At 38.1% G+C, this 18455-nt stretch overlaps 1 protein-coding gene across 1 annotated transcript in view; it reads left to right on the forward strand.

The window, feature by feature from the left end:
• Positions 1-1790: 1790 nt before the first annotated feature.
• The window catches only part of LOC131438705 (U-scoloptoxin(05)-Sm1a), a 29162-nt gene continuing 12497 nt past the window's right edge, over positions 1791-18455 (forward strand). Inside the window, exon 1 of the mRNA XM_058608894.1 lies at positions 1791-2264. Within this exon, the coding sequence (XP_058464877.1) occupies positions 2213-2264 (52 nt within the window). The 5' untranslated portion in view covers positions 1791-2212. The remainder of the gene's footprint in view (positions 2265-18455) is intronic.

Consider the following 18455-nt stretch of genomic DNA (forward strand, 5'->3'; position numbering starts at 1 on the left):
TCCACGTTCGAATTACTCACGAAAAAATCACGTGAAATGGTTTCAAACGTCAAACTGAATATTTTACGCAACGAAAATCCCCTAAAACGAACAGAATCCTCACATACAATTTACGTGAATCGACCAATCGTCAAAATATCTACGTTATAAGTGGCGAGCAGCGAATCCTTAAAGTGTAGGTAGTTAAAAAAAAATAAAAAAGGTAGTTAAAAAATAATTAAAAATTTTCTTAAAAATCTATTCAAAGGCTACAAAGCAAAACGAATTGTGATTTTCTTTTAACTAAATTGTTCAATTTTGAAGGTTTTGTTAGTTGACAGCCGAACAAACCCACGATCTTTAGATTCTAAATGATGAAAAAATCATCATTTTTGTATTTTTTTTTCAGAACTATCGTTGAACAAAATAAATTCAAATGTTTTCAATGATAAAATGGATCATTCGAACAACATTTTATATTTTGTTCGTGAAAAAATATTGAGAAATAAGTCGGTGAAGAGGTATTTTTGAACACGCTTCCTAAAAATCATGATTTGCGGTGTCCAATGTATCTCAGCGCAGACTAATCAGAAGTGAACAAATCAAAGCAGCATAGTTACAGTAAAACTTTTTCTACACCCCAACGTTTCTGTTTGATTTTTTCAATTTTTTTAAATTTTTGGTGGTTGTTCAAAGTGAAAACTACGATTTTTCAAGAAAAAATCCGCCATTTCGTATCTGTAAAACCTCCCCAAAGTAACAAATAAACAAAAAAAAAAACGTTGGGGTCTGGTTTTTTATATGTAGAAAGTGTGTGCAAAAAGTTTTTTGTCTATAAAGTCAATGGAAACAATTTATTATTCAAGGGAGCCCGTAGGGTCTAACATTTTAAAAAAAATCATATTTTTTCTTTCAAAATTTGTTATAATGAAACATTTAAAGAATGTTTTGTCAAGTTTCTAGGTCATTCGAAGCAGAAATCTTGGGCCTGTGTGCCTAGCTCTTACTTCTTCGCAGTATGAGATAAGAAAAGATAAAAACCCATAACTTGCTGAGTTTTGTTCCTATAGGCTTGAAAATTTCACTGAAGCCCCTTAAGATAAATGTTGCAATATGGTGTGCAATACATTGTAAATACTGTTCTGCACTGATGTGTCAAAGACGAAACGTAAAAATAAAAATAATAAAACATAATAATAATAAATACATATAGTTTTTAAGAATATTTAAACTAACAATTGTCTATCCAGTAGGCGAATATTTTTTTTTTGTTTCAATTATAGAGGCTTTTAACATTAATGTCATTCACCTCTTCGGGCCAGAAAAACTTTCTGACCCTATGTGCGGGGTTGGGAATCGAACCCAGGCGGACTGCGTGAAAGGCATCGACTTACCCATCACGCTACACCCGTCCCCGTAGGCGAATATGATATGAACACTCACTGCATTTTATCTGTGAAATACGTAAATCTGACTGAAATAGCTTCTAAAAGTCAGTCCATTAAAAACTACGTAAAAAGTAAGATGGAAAATATTCATAAAACTCTTCACGTGACTATAATGTGGTTATTTTTTTGAGTGTAGATTTTTGAAAAATTTACCGAACTATTTAATTATCATAATCACCGGCTTTTAGAATAATATTTTGTAATATTTCGTATTACATCCTGCGTAGCAACCCTGAACGGTAAAATGAATCCCAATGAATACTATATTCACTTTCTGAGTCAGCGCGTTTACTCATACATATAGCAATGAATGAAAGCTATGCGAATGAACACGAGTCGAACACAGCATGTTAAAGCATAATCAGTGTCAGTCTGCCAGTTTGTTTTGATTCGTTCGCACGTGTGTTGAGTAGGTGGCAGTGACGGTGATCATGTGTGAATGAAGTACGCGCCAAACGGTAGTAGTTGTGAATTGCGATCGTACCGTTCGTCTGTAGTCAATGGTGGCAAGCTAGCCAGGTAAAAGAGCTCGTTCGGAGTAGTGTGATCATTTGAAGCTGTACGGAGTTTTGTCCATTAGAACACGGATTTTATTGGATGTAAAGTTTTACGTATCGAAAATTGGCGATGTGGTTTCGATTAAACTTCTTAAGGTGACTGATTGTGGAGAGAAACAAAACAGCGGAAGTATTTGAATCATCTGAGTAGGCTTGAAGTCTTTAAAACACGCCCAAACTATAGACCACCGTAATTGGTCTAGAAGAACATTTGAATAATCGGACAACATGAACCGTATAGCCGTGGGAACGTTATTCTTGATTGCACTGGTCAAAACAGGTAATAAATTACTCAACTAAACTATAATATCGTCTATTGAATACATTTATTTCATTAATATAAACGAAATTTCAGCACACGACGTTTTTGTAGAAATTGCACAAATACAATAATGCCTAGCATGCCTGTTGTATGTGTATTCAGATAAGATCAAATGATCAGCTGCCCAGGAAAATTGTGTTCTTTTATTCTATTCAATTCCATTCAACAAGCAACGTATCCAATATTTGCTATAATAGGTAGATTTTCCATTTCCCGAATAAAGGAAACGAGACACAAATTAGCGACTAACATGCTCTCCCTTTGCTTCTGCTCTTGAGCAGTTACATCGGTAGCTATTGTTTACCCACAGTTACCATGGTGAGTCCACTTCCCTTTAACGCTGGACTTGTCGTTCTGCTGATGTTGCTGCTATAGCCTCGACAGTGAAGATAAGGATATACCATTTTTCTCCTGGTCCTGCTCGAAGTGGTACTATTTTTGTGCAAACTGGGATTACGTCCGCTACCCGCAATGCAATTATATCGAGCATGTCGTATAATTAATAGCTGTTCAATGTGACCATCGGGGCAATAATTTACTTTAAGAGAGAGAGAGCGAGTATAAAAACGACTAGATGTGTTGACTTTTTCTTATCTTATATGCTTTAAATGTAGCGATAATGTTCGGTAGAGAACGAACGAACATCGTTTCTAGTGAAGCTTTCATTTAATGCCACGCATCACACTGAGAGTTAGTCCGTCGCTTTTATCAAAGGACTTCCACCTCATTGACAATGGTGAATGTGTCATACTAACGGGACCGGCTAATAAGGCTTCTTCTGCATCGTCGGACTTTTTTCAACATTTGAGTGTGCATTGAATATTGAAACAGCACAAAAGAAGCACAACGGACTTTCGAACCGGAAAAAAAATTGTTATTAACCCGAACTGTTGTGCTGTGCAATATGGTTGAAGGTATATAAATGAGGTTCGAACATATTCAAACCACGTCTGCAATCGAGAGGAAAGCAAACGAATGGATTCTGTTTGTCTTTGAAAATTTTTCGAAGCCGCGAAAAACACTTATATTAAAATGATTCAAGCACAAACAAATCTACCCCTTCAATGCGCTTTGATTCAAATAGTTTTATCACTTCGATCTCATTTCTCGCCCAACTTTAACAAATTATTAGGTTGATAACTTTTTCTAATTGAAAATAAAATCATCATTCCAACAGTAAACAATCTAATATAAATTAATACCTACTACACTACATTGAACTTGACCTTCTGTTTCGACACGATTCAAATTTGACTCTAAGTTTTCAGATAAATTGCACAAAGTTTGGTACTACGAATTCACAAACACTAAGAATCCGTTTTAATTGTATTATGTTTCTTTCCACCGTGAACTCAGACATAAAATATAACCAACTCACCTGACGGTCTCTCATAGTCTATAATTTTTACAATTGACGCGAACAATATCCGAAATACAATAAAATCAACGTAATTGCTTTCGGACGAGAACAAATTAAGAAACACTTGTTATCTGATGAGTCGTCCATACTCGAATGCCCATCGCTTTTATTTTTTTTTTTTCCAAATAAAATTTTTATTAGGCTCATTTGCTTTAGCTTAACGTGGCCGATTGTCTTGTTGTTAGGGAGAGAGAAAGGGATGCCGTATTACGGGGCGGCATACTCCCCAGTTAGTAAGGGGACATAGGGAGGGTGGGACCTACACAGTATTGAATTGAAATTTGAATACATCATTGGTTTGTGGCATACATCTTTTAGACACATTTTGAGTTCGATGAATCTTCATGTTTTTCAGCTTGTAGCAATGAAGAGATTATTCTGGATTGGGATGCTTCGTTGGTGTGTTCTGACGTTGATGTGACGTTTTTGGGTAGCTTCCAGCAACTCAGTCAGTTCAAGGCAGGTGCATGCTCCGAAGCATCGTTTACACAGGCCATACTTCCAGCAACGTAAAGAAGAGTGCGGTAGAGCTGTAGACGAGAAAGAGATAGGGAGAGCACTAAATTTGAGCATTGATAGTTTTCAAGAAGTTATAGATAAGAGTCATATAAGGAAGATTTCGAGTTGCCAAGACGTCGCGGACTGGTACGAAGGGTGGTATACCTCGGGCCCGAAGGGAACCTATGAGTTGGGATCTGGCATCACAATACTCGACACATGTCCAAACAACATGTTCGATGTCATGATAACCCTCACCGCAAACGCAGACACCACTCTCAGCGAGCCCCACACGACGGAGATGCGCGCTGAACATATAATGATTAGACATGAGCCTTGACATTACACGAATAAAGTCTCGGCTCACGTCTAACCCCCGGAACCAAGCTTTCGTCGATACCTGTGGGATTATTGAGTGTAACCATCGTCCCAGAGTTCCACTATTCCATGTATTCTGCCAGCTAGCTAGAGTTTTCTGACGACAGCAACTGAAAAATTCATTGAAGCAGATTGGTCTTTCATAGATATCACCTTCTAGTGCGCCCACCTTGGCTAACGAGTCCGCCCTCTCATTGCCCCGTATGGAACAATGTGAGGGGACCCAAACCAAGGTAATCTGGTATGATTTTGCAGATAAAGCACTCAATTGTTCCCGTATTTTCCCCAGGAAATACGGTGAGTGCTTTCCAGGCTTCACTGAACGGAGAGCCTCAATGGAACTGAGACTGTCCGATACAATGAAGTAGTGATCTGTGGGCAGAGTGTCAATGATCTCAAGGGTATACTGAATTGCAGCTAGTTCTGCGACGTAAACTGAAGCTGGATCACTGAGTTTATAGGAAGCGGTGAAATTTACATTGAATATACCGAAGCCAGTGGACCCGTCTAGATATGATCCGTCAGTGTAAAACATTTTATTACAGTCGACTTCTTTAAATTTATTATTAAAAATTTTTGGGATCTCTTGAGGGCGTACAGGATCCGGGATTCCACGAATTTCTTCTTTCATGGATGTGTCGAAAAACACAGTAGAATTAGAAGTATCCACAAAATGAACACGATTGGGAACAAACGAAGAAGGATTTATATTCTGAGCCATGTAGTCAAAATACAAGGACATAAAACGGGTTTGTGAATTAAGCTCGACGAGCTTTTCAAAGTTTTCTATCACCATCGGATTCAAAATGTCGCATCGGATTAGCAGTCGATATGAGAGATCCCAGAACCTGTTTTTCAACGGTAAGACGCCCGCCAGCACTTCAAGACTCATCGTATGGGTTGATTGCATGCAACCCAAGGCAATACGTAAACAACGATACTGAATTCTTTCCAGTTTAATGAAATGAATATTCGTAGCGGAGCGGAAACAGAAACATCCATATTCCATTACTGACAATATCGTCGTTTTGTACAACCTGATCAGGTCTCCTGGGTGAGAGTCCCACCAAGTTCCGGTTATTGTACGAAGGAAATTGATTCTCTGTAGGCATTTTCGTTTCAAATACCTAATGTGACATCCCCAGGTACCTTTGGAATCGAACCAGACCCCGAGATATTTAAATGTGAAAACCTGAGCTATGGTTTCACCCCCTAGTTGAAGCTGTAATTGCGCAGGTTCTCGCTTCCTTGAAAATACAACCAGCTCAGTTTTCTCCGTAGAGAACTCGATACCCATTTGAAAAGCCCATGTCGACAAGTTGTCGAGGGTATCTTGCAATGGTCCTTGGAGATCGGCAGCTTTGGGTCCTATAATAGACACAACACTGTCGTCGGCAAGTTGTCTTAGCGTGCATAATGTGTTGATACATTCATCAATGTTATTTACGTAAAAGTTGTATAAAAGGGGGCTTAAGCATGAGCCCTGAGGAAGACCCATGTAACTGAATCGCTTTGTCGTCAAATCACCATGCTCAAAATGCATGTGTTTCTCGGACAATAGATTATATAAAAAGTTGTTCAAAACTGGTGAAAGACCATGCTGATGCAACTTCTCAGATAGAACGTTAATGGAAACTTAATCGAATGCCCCCTTGATGTCGAGGAAAACTGATGCCATTTGTTCTTTACGAGCAAATGCCATTTGAATTTCTGTTGAGAGCAACGCTAGACAATCGTTCGTTCCTTTGCCCCTGCGGAACCCAAATTGTGTACCTGAAAGCAATCCATTTGTTTCGACCCAATTGTCTAGACGGAAGAGAATCATTTTCTCCAACAATTTCCGAATACAGGAAAGCATAGCAATCGGCCGATACGAATTGTGATCGGAGGCTGGTTTTCCAGGTTTTTGAATAGTAATAACTCTCACTTCTCTCCATTCGTGTGGGACAATATTACCCTCGAGGAACTTGTTGAATAAATTCAACAAGCGCCTTTTGGCAGAGTCGGGCAGATTTTTCAACAAGTTGAATTTAATTCTGTCTAACCCCGGGGCTCTATTGTTACACGACAAGAGCGCAAGTGAGAACTCTACCATCGAAAACGGTGTTTCGTTTGTATTCAATGTCGCGACGCGGGATATCTTCCGTTCCGGAACAGAATCAGGACATACTTTCTTAGCGAAATCAAATATCCAGCGGTTAGAATATTCCTCGCTTTCGTTCGCGTGATTTCGATTGCGCATGCGACGGGCCGTATTCCAAAGAGTGCTCATTGCTGTTTCTCTCGTTAATCCGTCAACAAACCTTCGCCAGTAATCGCGTTTCTTAGCTTTAATCAGACTTTTCATTTGAAATTCTAACGCCGCGTATTTCCGATAATTATCTGGAGTTCCGTTCCTTCTAAACGAGATGAAGGCTGAAGCTTTTTTCGTTTTCAGCTCTGAGCACTCTTTGTCCCACCATGGGTTGGGAGAACGCATACTAGTTTGCGCGCTAGGTACTCGTTTCGTCTGAGCTTGAATTGCGGTGTCAAGAATCAAGCCAGCCAAAAATGTATACTCTTCCTCCGGAGGAAGCTCCTGTGATGTTTCTAGTTTCTCAGATATCGAGCTCGCGTAACGTTTCCAATCAATGTTTCGTGTGAAATCGTACGAAACATTGATTGTTTCCGATGGTCTTCCACGGTTGGTGATAGAAACTATGATCGGCAAGTGATCGCTACCGTGAGGATCACAGATTACCTTCCACTTGCAATCTAACTGTAGCGAAGTCGAGCAAAGGGATAAATCCAGCGCACTTGGTTGTGCTGGCGGTCTAGGGTTCCGTGTCATTTCTCCCGTGTTTAGAATTGTCAAATTGAAGTTGTCACACAGATCTTGGATTAACGAAGAACGATTATCATCATATAAGCAGCCCCATCCTGTACCATGCGAGTTAAAGTCCCCTAAAACCAGCCGCGGCGAAGGAAGAAGTTCTATGATGTCTGCAAGCCGACGATGCCCTATCGAGACTCTGGGAGGAATGTAGATAGAAGCTATACATAGATCTTTGCCTTTAATATTAATTTGGCAAGCAACAACTTCAATTCCCGGTGTCGAGGGGAGGTTAATACGATAAAATGAATAGCACTTTTTAATCCCTAAAAGTACCCCTCCATAAGAGTCTTCTCGGTCCAGGCGGATTATGTTAAAATTATGGAAGTCGAGGTTGATGTTAGAAGTAAGCCAAGTTTCACTCAAGGAGAATACATCGCAATTATGAGTATGTATTAAGTGTTTGAAAGAATCAAGTTTTGGGATGATACTTCTGCAATTCCACTGAAGCACAATGATCATATCTTCGATTCTCAGTGGTAAATTATCCATCAAAAGATACGATCGCTGCAAGGAGGGGCCATTGTTCAGTCAACTGTTTTAAAAATGTCCTTACTGTTGGCAGTAGAGCAGTTAGGAAGCTTTTCAGAGGATCAGTAATATTGAAGGCTGTTAATATCCAGTCCACGATATCAGAAAATTTCAATAATCCAGCGTTTGTTGGATTTTCTGGTTGTGCTTTGGGGTCATTCGGGTTTTTTGATGCCCCAGGAAGTGCTGGATACTCCTTATCGTCCCTAAGTTTTTTGAACCCAGGAGGTGTTTGCTTCGGTTTTGAGTCAGCACTTTTTGTTTCCGTTTGGTTCTTTTGTGACGAAGAGGACAGTCTGAAGCCTTTACGAGGAAGCTTGGGAGAAGCCAGATTTTGTCTTTTCCTGCTTCCTTCAACCTGTGTGTAGAAAGGTCCTTCGCCTGGGTCGTCAGAGGTATCCTCTTCAACTGGCAAGATTGCAAACGGGTTCTCAGGGGTCGATGGAGTGGTTCTTTTTAAGATTTCCGCATAAGAACGTTTGGAACGTTCTTTCACGGATCGCTTCAATTTCTCCGCACGCTGTATGTACGTAGGGCACACCGAAAGATCATGAGGATTCTCCCCGCAGTAGCAACACTTTTCCACTGCTCTTCTGCAGAGATCGTCCTCATGGGCCTCTCCGCATTTGCCGCATCGCAGTTTGTTGCAACAATAGGTTGCCGTATGACCTAGCTGTTTGCAGCTTGTACAATGCATTACCCGCGGTACATACAGCCGAACAGGTAGACGAACTCCACTCACTACCAAATAATTTGGAAGTGCAGATCCGGCAAAAGTCACGCGAAATGAGTCCGATTGGTAAAATTTACCATCTATCGATTTGGAGTGCAATTGCTTGCACTCCAAAATTTTCACTGGTTGAAGGTCGGGGTTTTTGAAACGGCCTACCCCGTCCTTCATCAGATCTTCGATTGTCAGACTTTCGTCACGGACCACACCGTCGATCTCCACCACATGAGACGGGACGTACACGCGGTACTCCTTCGTGAACAACTCGCTGGTAGCAATCCCGTTTGCTTGCTTCAGGTCGGACACAACAACGCGTAACTTGTTTGGCGAAACCTTATCTATTGTTTTTATTGCCGAGTAATGTTTTTCCAGGTCCCGAGCAATATTTAAAACTCTGAGAGACTTTAATTTGGGCCGGAAGTATACCACCCACGGACCCCCCGAGCCATCGTCTTGGTAAACTTTTTGGCGAGCAGGCAATATCTTAGAGGGAGATGGAGGCATCGGAGAGGGAGATGGCATCGGAGAGGGAGATGGTATCGAAGGGGGAGATGGTATCGGAGGGGGAGATGGTATAGGAGGGGTAGATGGCATCTCGGAAGCAAACTCAGCCTCTAAATGTTCTTCGTTCATTCGTTCAGCTTCGCCCTCCTCCGAGACACCCCCACTGTCATCAATATTCATATTTAAAGTGCGGGAGTAAAGAAGTCTCCCGCACTTGAAATGAGAAAGAAAGAAATAAAATGAAAAGAAAATATATGAATAGTAAAAGTTGAAAGAAAAAGTTTGAGAAAATACTTAACAGTATGTCACGGTAAGCTGTTAGGTGAGTTGCTCCTTCACTCCTTCGTTGTGCTTCAGCGTGACCTTGACTCAGGATTTGGCTGCTGCGATGCGGGTAGCAAATAATAGAAATAACTGCTGCCCGAGGATAGCACAATAGCGTCTACTGTTGATACCGATACAAAACCGGTGCACAGACAGAACTCACTTGCGGGGATGCTACTTTTTATCACTTTTATTTAATGCCTATACTACAGCCTCTGCTGTGATAGGCACCTTCGTCTTACCGATGTCGATTGTTAAAAAAACGCGTATGCTCACTTTGAACATTCGGTTACGAATGTCGCTTTTATTTCTTATATACTACAACCAGATGCGTTACATCAAGTCATGACGTTGAACGAATGGCGTACACAACAGCACTTTCCCCTAAAGAACAAAATTTAGCCTAAAATTGCATAACAAATATTTACATATTTTAATTAAACATAATTTTATACAATGACAAGCTGTTTTGGTTCAGACCTTTCAGACCAATGCATCAGAAAACAATTTCAGAACATACTATTCAGTAAAATAAAACGTTTTCGAACAGTTTTCACTTTTATCGAATGATAAAATTGGTACGTTGAGTTCTTTTCACCTTCGATTCCGACAGTTCCTCCGGCCATCTTATCTTTTCGCCATTGCTTACTTGGTATTGTTCCGGGAGTTCCCTAAATTCTTCGTTTTCGCGCATAGGTACTCTTTTCGTTATATCCACATCCCGTTGCTTTATTCCCCATTCGAATCCGATGAATTGTTTTAAGTTGCATTTGCATCCTTTTCCCATTGGAATCTGGAGAATCGCATACACCCGCCTTTGCAGTTTGACTTCCCGTTGAAGTTCGTTGAATCACATAAGCACGTCGATAAAGATTTATTTCCAATTAGAATCCTTCAATACACATTAGCTTGCCATTTAGCTCAACCAATTCAGAAACGAAAGAAAACAAGAAAATAATATTAAAATAATTAATTCAGAATATAAGAACATAATTTCAATTGAAATACGAAACGCATTCTATTGAATGCGTAAAAAATATGGTAGGGTAACGGCTCCCTATTTCATCTGAGCTCCTATTTCCATCTCATCTCTTCACCTCATTACTTTGAACATGAATAATATTTTAAAACCTACCTGAACCAAACTGTGAAATGTTTTAAAATGATTATAAAAGCTATTGTCACACTTTCCTATTGAAAGAAATGGTTTTAAGTTCTTCGGTTATCGTTTTTTTCATTTCAAATAAACTCACTTTTCAATTTAGGACACATTTTCGTCTCAAGATTTACAGTTCGTCATGTTTCTGATTATCTACTAATCGATTCTTCTCAAAACATGATCACTTTTTCGCACAATTACACTACCATTGAATGCTGGATGACTTCATAATTAGTAATGTTCACTTGCTACTTGTTTAATTAACGAATTAATACTTCAAAAACTACCCGACAAACAATAAACGTCTTCAAAAATATGAGATGAAAGTTTTTCACTTAGTTCACATGATTGCGCTTTGTTTTCATCTCATTTGGTTTCGCAAAGTTGCCAAGTTATCTCATAATGTTACAAAACAAAAATTGTTTTTCTTCTTCAAAATCTCATCAAAAAGTATGTTTTTTGGTATCCGTGACATTAGTTTAATTATATTATTGATATTAATATTTCAATAAAACTGTTTTGGCTTCGAATATTACCAGGAAGAGCATGTTAAATACTAATGAAATAACCATTGTGGCAAATCTAGTAGCACTGGTTTCATTCCGCTATACGTCAACATAACGCTGTGAAGTGTGTGTGTTTCATGGGCTGTGCACAGAGATGCCAGATATTTTCATAGAAAATATGTATTACGTTGCATAGAAACTCTATATCTGGTCTATCTGTTTTCACTAATAAAATGATGCTAAATCTGTTTTCACTAATAAAATCTGATAACATCATTTTATTAGTTAAAACAGATAGACCAGATATAGACTTTCAATGCTACGTAATACATATTCTATGAAAATATCTGGCTTCAAATAGTTCAAATTGATTCCAAATTTTAATATAAATGTTTGTCAGTGTTCATAATCAATGATCTACATAAAAGATTTCCACTTTAACATGTGATTTGTCCGTTGATTAATAAACTTTTAAAGAACAACTGCAATCAAAAACTAATAGATACTCAGAGAGAAAAGTCTAATTTTTTACTTCTTTCTTTATATGAACCTGTACAAATCTGTATTAAATTTAGGAAATCTTTACAAAATCGGTACTTTGATTTAAACCAGTATGCGAACGCAAAAATCTATACAATACATATAAATCTGTATAAATGGCATCTCTGGCTCTACACTTTGTTTTAAGAAGGGCTGATGAATAAATAGTAACAATCACAGTTTTGTTTTCATTTAAAGTTCACCAAATTAACTTTTCAATAAAATTTTAAATTTAAAGCAAGGGGTAAAGCGAGGGGAAACGACTGAAAAATTTTTAAACGTTGAAATGATTTCAAACTGGTTTTAAAAATATCGTATATTGCCTCATAGTTGGCATTAGGCCGTTTTTAAGAAGAATTCTGACATTTTGAACCTGAGAGTGTAATAGTGGAATATTTCGTTTTGATTCCTGTCGCCATTGCTAATTTATAGGATGAATAAAGGATCAACGATAGGATGGATAAAAATCCATTGAGATGAAATTAGGAGCAGAGTAGTGAACATTTCATAAGTGTTTTTTGTTGTTTTATGAACATTATTTTAATTTCCAAGGAACGTGAATCAAATATCAATGTGGAGCAAGGCGAATGAATCAGTAATATGAAATAGTTATAGTGATTTTAGTGGCTAAATCGAGGTTTGAAGGCGACGTCCTTACAAATGAGATGAAATAGGGAGCCCTTACCCTAGGGTTTTTGTACCAACAAAATTTGCTCCTTTGTCTTATTAACAATGCTACGATGCCGGAATGTAAAATGGTTTCCCACTCAATAAATAGACTTTTCCTTTCATTTCGGTTCTTGCACATCCCGGATGAATAAAATACAAAAGGAAAAATTGAAAGGGCTCCTTCGCATTTTGCGACCAAATAGTAGCATTTTATTTTTCACCTATAAGCGGCCCTTACACGATCATTAAAAGTGTCATTACTAAGTAATGACACTTCTGCTCAAACGCTCGTCATTACTGCATTACTGTACATCATTACTTTTTAGCATTACACGTTCATTATTAATGATGAGTATTTGTAACTACTCCAGCAATAGCAATAGCAATATTTTTATTTTCGTTTAGCTGAAAATAAATTTGATTTGCCATTGAAACGTTAAGGTTAATGAAATATTACCAATTTAAATCTACACTTTGTCATTTTTCGCGTATAGTTCTAAAGATATTCAGCACTTCCACACAAAAAATAAGAAGAAGAAATAATGTTGGTAATGATGGAAAATCCGGAATTCCATCATTACTCGTGTCATTACTGAACTCGTAAACCTTACACGATCATTAAAAGTGCAATTACTTTTTAGTAATGACACTTTTAATGATCGTGTAAGGGCCGCTATATAGCCTTTGCCAAGATTCTCACACTCATCAAATCGTAAATGCCGACAAATGGCGTCATTTACTAAACAGTTCACTTTTCCTCGTCGCCAGTTATTATGTTTCTTTCCACCGTGAACTCAGACATAAAATATAACCAACTCACCTCACGGTCTGTCATAGTCTATAATTTTAACAATTGACGCGAACAATATCCGAAATACAATAAAATCAACGTAATTGCTTTCGGACGAGAACAAATTAAGAAACACTTGTTATCTGATGAGTCGTCCATACTCGAATGCCCATCGCTTTTATTTCTTATATACTACAACCAGATGCGTCACATCAAGTCATGACGTTGAACGAATGGCGTACACAACAAATTGAAAAGAATCGAAAATCAATTTTATAATCCTTCCAATTTCGATTTTTATCGACCACGATTCGTTCTCTGATGTGTCTCATGTGAGACTAAAGCATTAGTAGGAATCTTGCTTGCAGTTTCGTCTTTGCCTTTAACGCCAATCGGAGAGATGCTCTCCATCTGAGATGTCGCTTACTGCTTTAATACTGTCGTCTCTGTTAGGGAAAGCCTGTAAGTCTACGCGACACTACTAGCTGTTGATTTAAATAATTTATTATTTAAAATATACGGTTTTATACATTTGAATCGATGAAAGTTATTAAGATTATAAAACAATATTGAATTTTATTTTGAAAAATCGTGGGAATTTCGAATAACTTTGCAAATTGAAACAATTTGAACAATATTCATGTAAAACGTCCATTTATGACTTCGAAATGAAAAATAACATTTTTATATAACATTATAGATACTAATGTCGTTTTTCTCTGATTCCACTCGCTTGGTGCCAGTGTTTTGCCCGGAAAGTCAATCAATGAGACGGGTTTGAAAAGTTTGGTTTGCACGCTTGCTACTCGGAAAAGAAAACGAGTGCAAAATAGTTTCCCGCGAATTGCCCCGAAAGTGCATTTTTTTCGTGCGGTGCAAATCAATGAAACACAGTGCACCTGTTTTGATTGCTCGAATGCACGAATCGAGCAAAACACTTCACGAGTGTTTTCAATAAAAAACGACATAAGTTGATGTTGTTTTTTTCGGAGCCGTAGTTTCGAATTGATTATGGTTTGCGCGGTATATTAATGAGAAATTACCAGACTGGCAACTTATATATCTTTTTTTTTTGATAATTTATTGCTTTTTCACATGCGTAATCATAAAAAGTAGGGGAGATTGGGGCGAAAATGGCCACTGGGTGTAAAGAACCACTCGCAATAATTCGAACACTAAATGTCACATCTCTATACGCGGGCCCGACCATTAGCTACAGTTGGCTTATATTTATTTGACATGCCGTCCACTCATTTGGGCCTCAGTAGTCAGTGAGTGCGAAAGTGAAAAAGTTAAGCGAAGATTCTTAACCACGCCTAACCATTTTCACATGCGTGAATTGCTTCTCTGAGCCAAACAGTGATTCAGATTATGAACGAAATGTTTTTTTATTCATCTAAATTTTGATCTTAACTCAAAGACAATTGCATTTTATTTCACATTTTTTTGCTCATTATTTTTCATATTTTTTTGATAAAATCAGTCGTTTGAACATGAAATGATATTTTTCATGTACGAAACAGTTACATAAAATCAATGAGGCCAAATATATTCATTTGCACACATTATTTTGGCCATTTTCGCCCATTTCGAGATTTTTGATTTCGAGGTTGGTGGACTCCGAACCAGATTGCGCCCGTGTAGGTCGGGACATGTACCTCAGACCAAATGCGTTTTGTAACAGAAGGTTGTAGCTTTTGAGCTGCATATGACATTCCGAGTGAAAAGTTTTTCCACACTATTCGCCCTGGTCTCTCCTACATTAAGAAGCATGAAATACGTAGTGGTTTGACATTATGCACAAACTATGATCTACAGAACAGCAATGAATCAGAGAACCAAATGTCATGCATCAATTTTTCTAGAGTGGAAACAAGAATCACACAAAATAATCTCAAAAATATTCCCATGCTTGGTTTTGTGCAACAATGTTGTAAAATAAATGTTGTTTTAAAAGCACAACACACTTTTGGATTATCACCAAAGCACAAAATAATACGATGACAGAAGATTCGTTTTTATCAGTGGTTCCCAAACTTTTGTGATTGAATGCTCACTTTGAGGAGTCATTCAAGCTGTGTTTCATCACCTCCAGAGTAGTTCAATTGGCAGAACGATATCCCCGAATCAGAAAAGTTTACGAATCAAGAGCTGTCTTCGAGAATAGATGTCGCTAGGTTTCGTATTTCGTTTTGCAGTCATTTTTCCAGTGTGTTTTTTCGTTGGCAAATCATCAAAAACATCCAACTGTCAGTAATGTAGATTTGCAAATCACCTCGCTTGAAAATTCCTTGGTGCAAACGTCGAATTTATAGGTGAAGATTTTAATAACCAATTATCTCCACATATTAGCAGATAAGGACATCTATATTGTAAATATCATCAAATCTCGAAATAAAGTCATTCTAAGAGAGTTCTAAATGAGCGCAGTATTCCTGCAGATCTTCATCTTTAGCCTAACGTTTGACGAGATGCGGAGATTGTGTAAACTTCCGACATTCTAGATTGTGTTTAAACTTCAAAAGTTTGCATGTGAAGCTCCAAAATGTTTGTCGTAGTTAAATTGATCGCGTTACAATTGCAAGTGGACTTATACCGTTTTCGTTTTTGAACCGACACGCGGGCGACTCTGACTCCGAGTAAAACTAACACGTGGTACGCACCCTAAACGAGATGTTTGTTTTAGCGATCCCAGATTGCTAAAACAAACATCTCAGAAGTTGTTTGGGCGACTCTGGGTCAGCTCTCGGGCTGCACTGATAAAAAAACAAAAACGGTATTAGTTATATCATGCCTACTATTTAGTTTTGATATTTGCATTATTTAATTCAGCAAATTCAGCAGCTGGAAATTTTATATGGGCGATCTAAAATAGAACTAAAATTGAAAGAAACGTATCCCCAATCAGCCGTTCTAGTTTTATTTATTCGAATAGTTCTACTGTCAAATTTAAAACTGGCATACACTAGAGATGCCAGATCTGCAGACTTGTCTGTAAATCTGCAGATTTCGGGTATAGTGCTGCAGACATTTTCTGTTGTGCAGACTTTTGCAGACTTTTGAAAATCGAGTTTTTCGCAGACTTTCGTCCAAATTTACAGACTTTCGAAATTGCCTTTGCCGACCGTTTTTATTTTTTTGCTCGCCAAATCAGTTTTGCATGTCATACTTAAGGGCTGAGGACAGTACCGTAAAGTGGTAGGTTTTTTTGCTATTTTCCCGTTTCAAATTAAATTTTCTTGGAAACGGTGCAGAATATAGAAAAACCCACCTGACAATGTCTTCGAAATTTAGTTGAGAATATTCTGTGAAATTTTCAGAATGATTCATTGAGTTTAGCGGTCGTGTTGTATTTTTTTCTGACTGAAGAACTGCTGAAAATTGGAACGCTCGGAAATGCATACCTCTACTTGTTCATCGAATATCTCGGCTTTGAAGGCTTGTATAGTACATAAAAACATATATGTTATCGCGATAAAAATAAAGTCTTGTATTTTTCTGTGAAACAAAGTCAGTTTCAATGCATCCGCCATTGATAGAATTCTGAAAAAGGAGAGAGAAATAAAATTGGCTCCACAAGGCTGCCAAACACACAGACATTCAATCTTTGTGAAAGTTGAATATTTTTTCATTGTTCATTGGAATCCATGTAATGTCCAACCTATACGATAGATTAATGTGATAAAACTTCTCATCAAAATAATAAAATGTAAGCTGGCAACCCGGTACAGTTTGCTCATATACGAGAGAGTACAAGAGAAATACGTTGCGCAAAGGGAATTGAGCGAGCCACGTGGTCAACACGTGACCCTCTGCCCTCAGACCTTAATAGAGAAATTGCTGCCAGCAAGGCATGCTTGCTGACTGCAGATTTTTTTTCACATTTACAGACTTTTGAAACCATGTCTGCAGATACTTGAAATTTTTACCTGGCATCTCTGGTATACACTGCCGTTCTATTTTTTGTATTTTTGAAACACTAGTAAAACGCTGGTGGGGCTGTTAGTTTTTCTTGTTATAATTTTCAGATTTAAATTTTAAAACTGGCATTCAATATGCATCTAGAATTGGAAAAATCCTGAACATGCCTTTAGAACAAAGAAAATTTGACTTCGAAATGTCGACTTTTTTATCTTCTGTTCGAACGCATTCAGTATACGAGGTCTGTTCAAAAAGTTCCCGGAATTTTTGAATTGCGCGCGTCTGGAGAGTCCGGTGGTCAAAATTTTTTTATTGTGTTGGTACATATGTCCCTAATGTATGGTGAAATTTTCAGCTGTATTCATTGTTTACATTCTGTCTTGTAGCGGCTGGTGTAGACGTGTTTTTTGAGCTCAGCGATTTTAGTCTTGGTGACGTTGGGTGCTTCCACGTGGACGATTGTGCTTTTGTTTCGACATCATAACCGTACACCCATGTTTCATCACCAGTTATGACCCTTTCAAGTAAATTTGGATCGTCGTTGACGTCGTTTAACAGCTCCTGAGCGATGGTAATGCGTTTGTTTTTTGATCAAAAGTTTTGGAACGAATTTTGCTGCCACTCGTTTCATGCCCAAAACATTTGAAAAAATATGATGGCATGAGCCAACTGATATGCCAACTTCATCAGCAACTTCTCTAATAGTGATTCGGCGTGACCATCCATAATCATTTTTTCCACTTTTCACACATTTTCATCGATTATTGACGTGCTGGGTCGACCGGAGCGTTCGTCGTCTTCAACGGCCATCTTGGAAACGCTTATACTACTCGTAAACACTTGTTTTTTTCATAGCAGACTCACCTAGTCCCGGGTTGGCGGTTCAATGCATAGGACGCTGGTCTTACAAGCCAGTTGTCGTATGTTCGAGAACCGACCTGGAAGGATTCTTAGTGTCAGTAGGATCCATAGTACTAGCCATGCAATGATTCTGTACACTAAGAATCGGCTGCGAAGTCTGTTGAAACAGAAAGGCCAAATTCCACAAAAGGAATGTAATGCCAAGACTTTGCTTTTTTCACCGTAGGCTCTCTGTAACATTTCGCACACTTGGTTACACTTTATTTCATTTTTCACGCAAAATTTAATACAAATTCTTTGACTCTTCAATTCTTCCATTGTTTAAACTAACAAAAATCGCCGAGCTCAAAAAAACACGTCTACACCAGCCGCTACACGACAGAATGTAAACAATGAATACAGCTGAAAATTTCACCATACATTAGGGACATATGTACCAACACAAT

Source organism: Malaya genurostris, chromosome 3 (genome assembly GCF_030247185.1).
Source record: "Malaya genurostris strain Urasoe2022 chromosome 3, Malgen_1.1, whole genome shotgun sequence".
Classification (NCBI taxonomy): domain Eukaryota; kingdom Metazoa; phylum Arthropoda; class Insecta; order Diptera; family Culicidae; genus Malaya; species Malaya genurostris.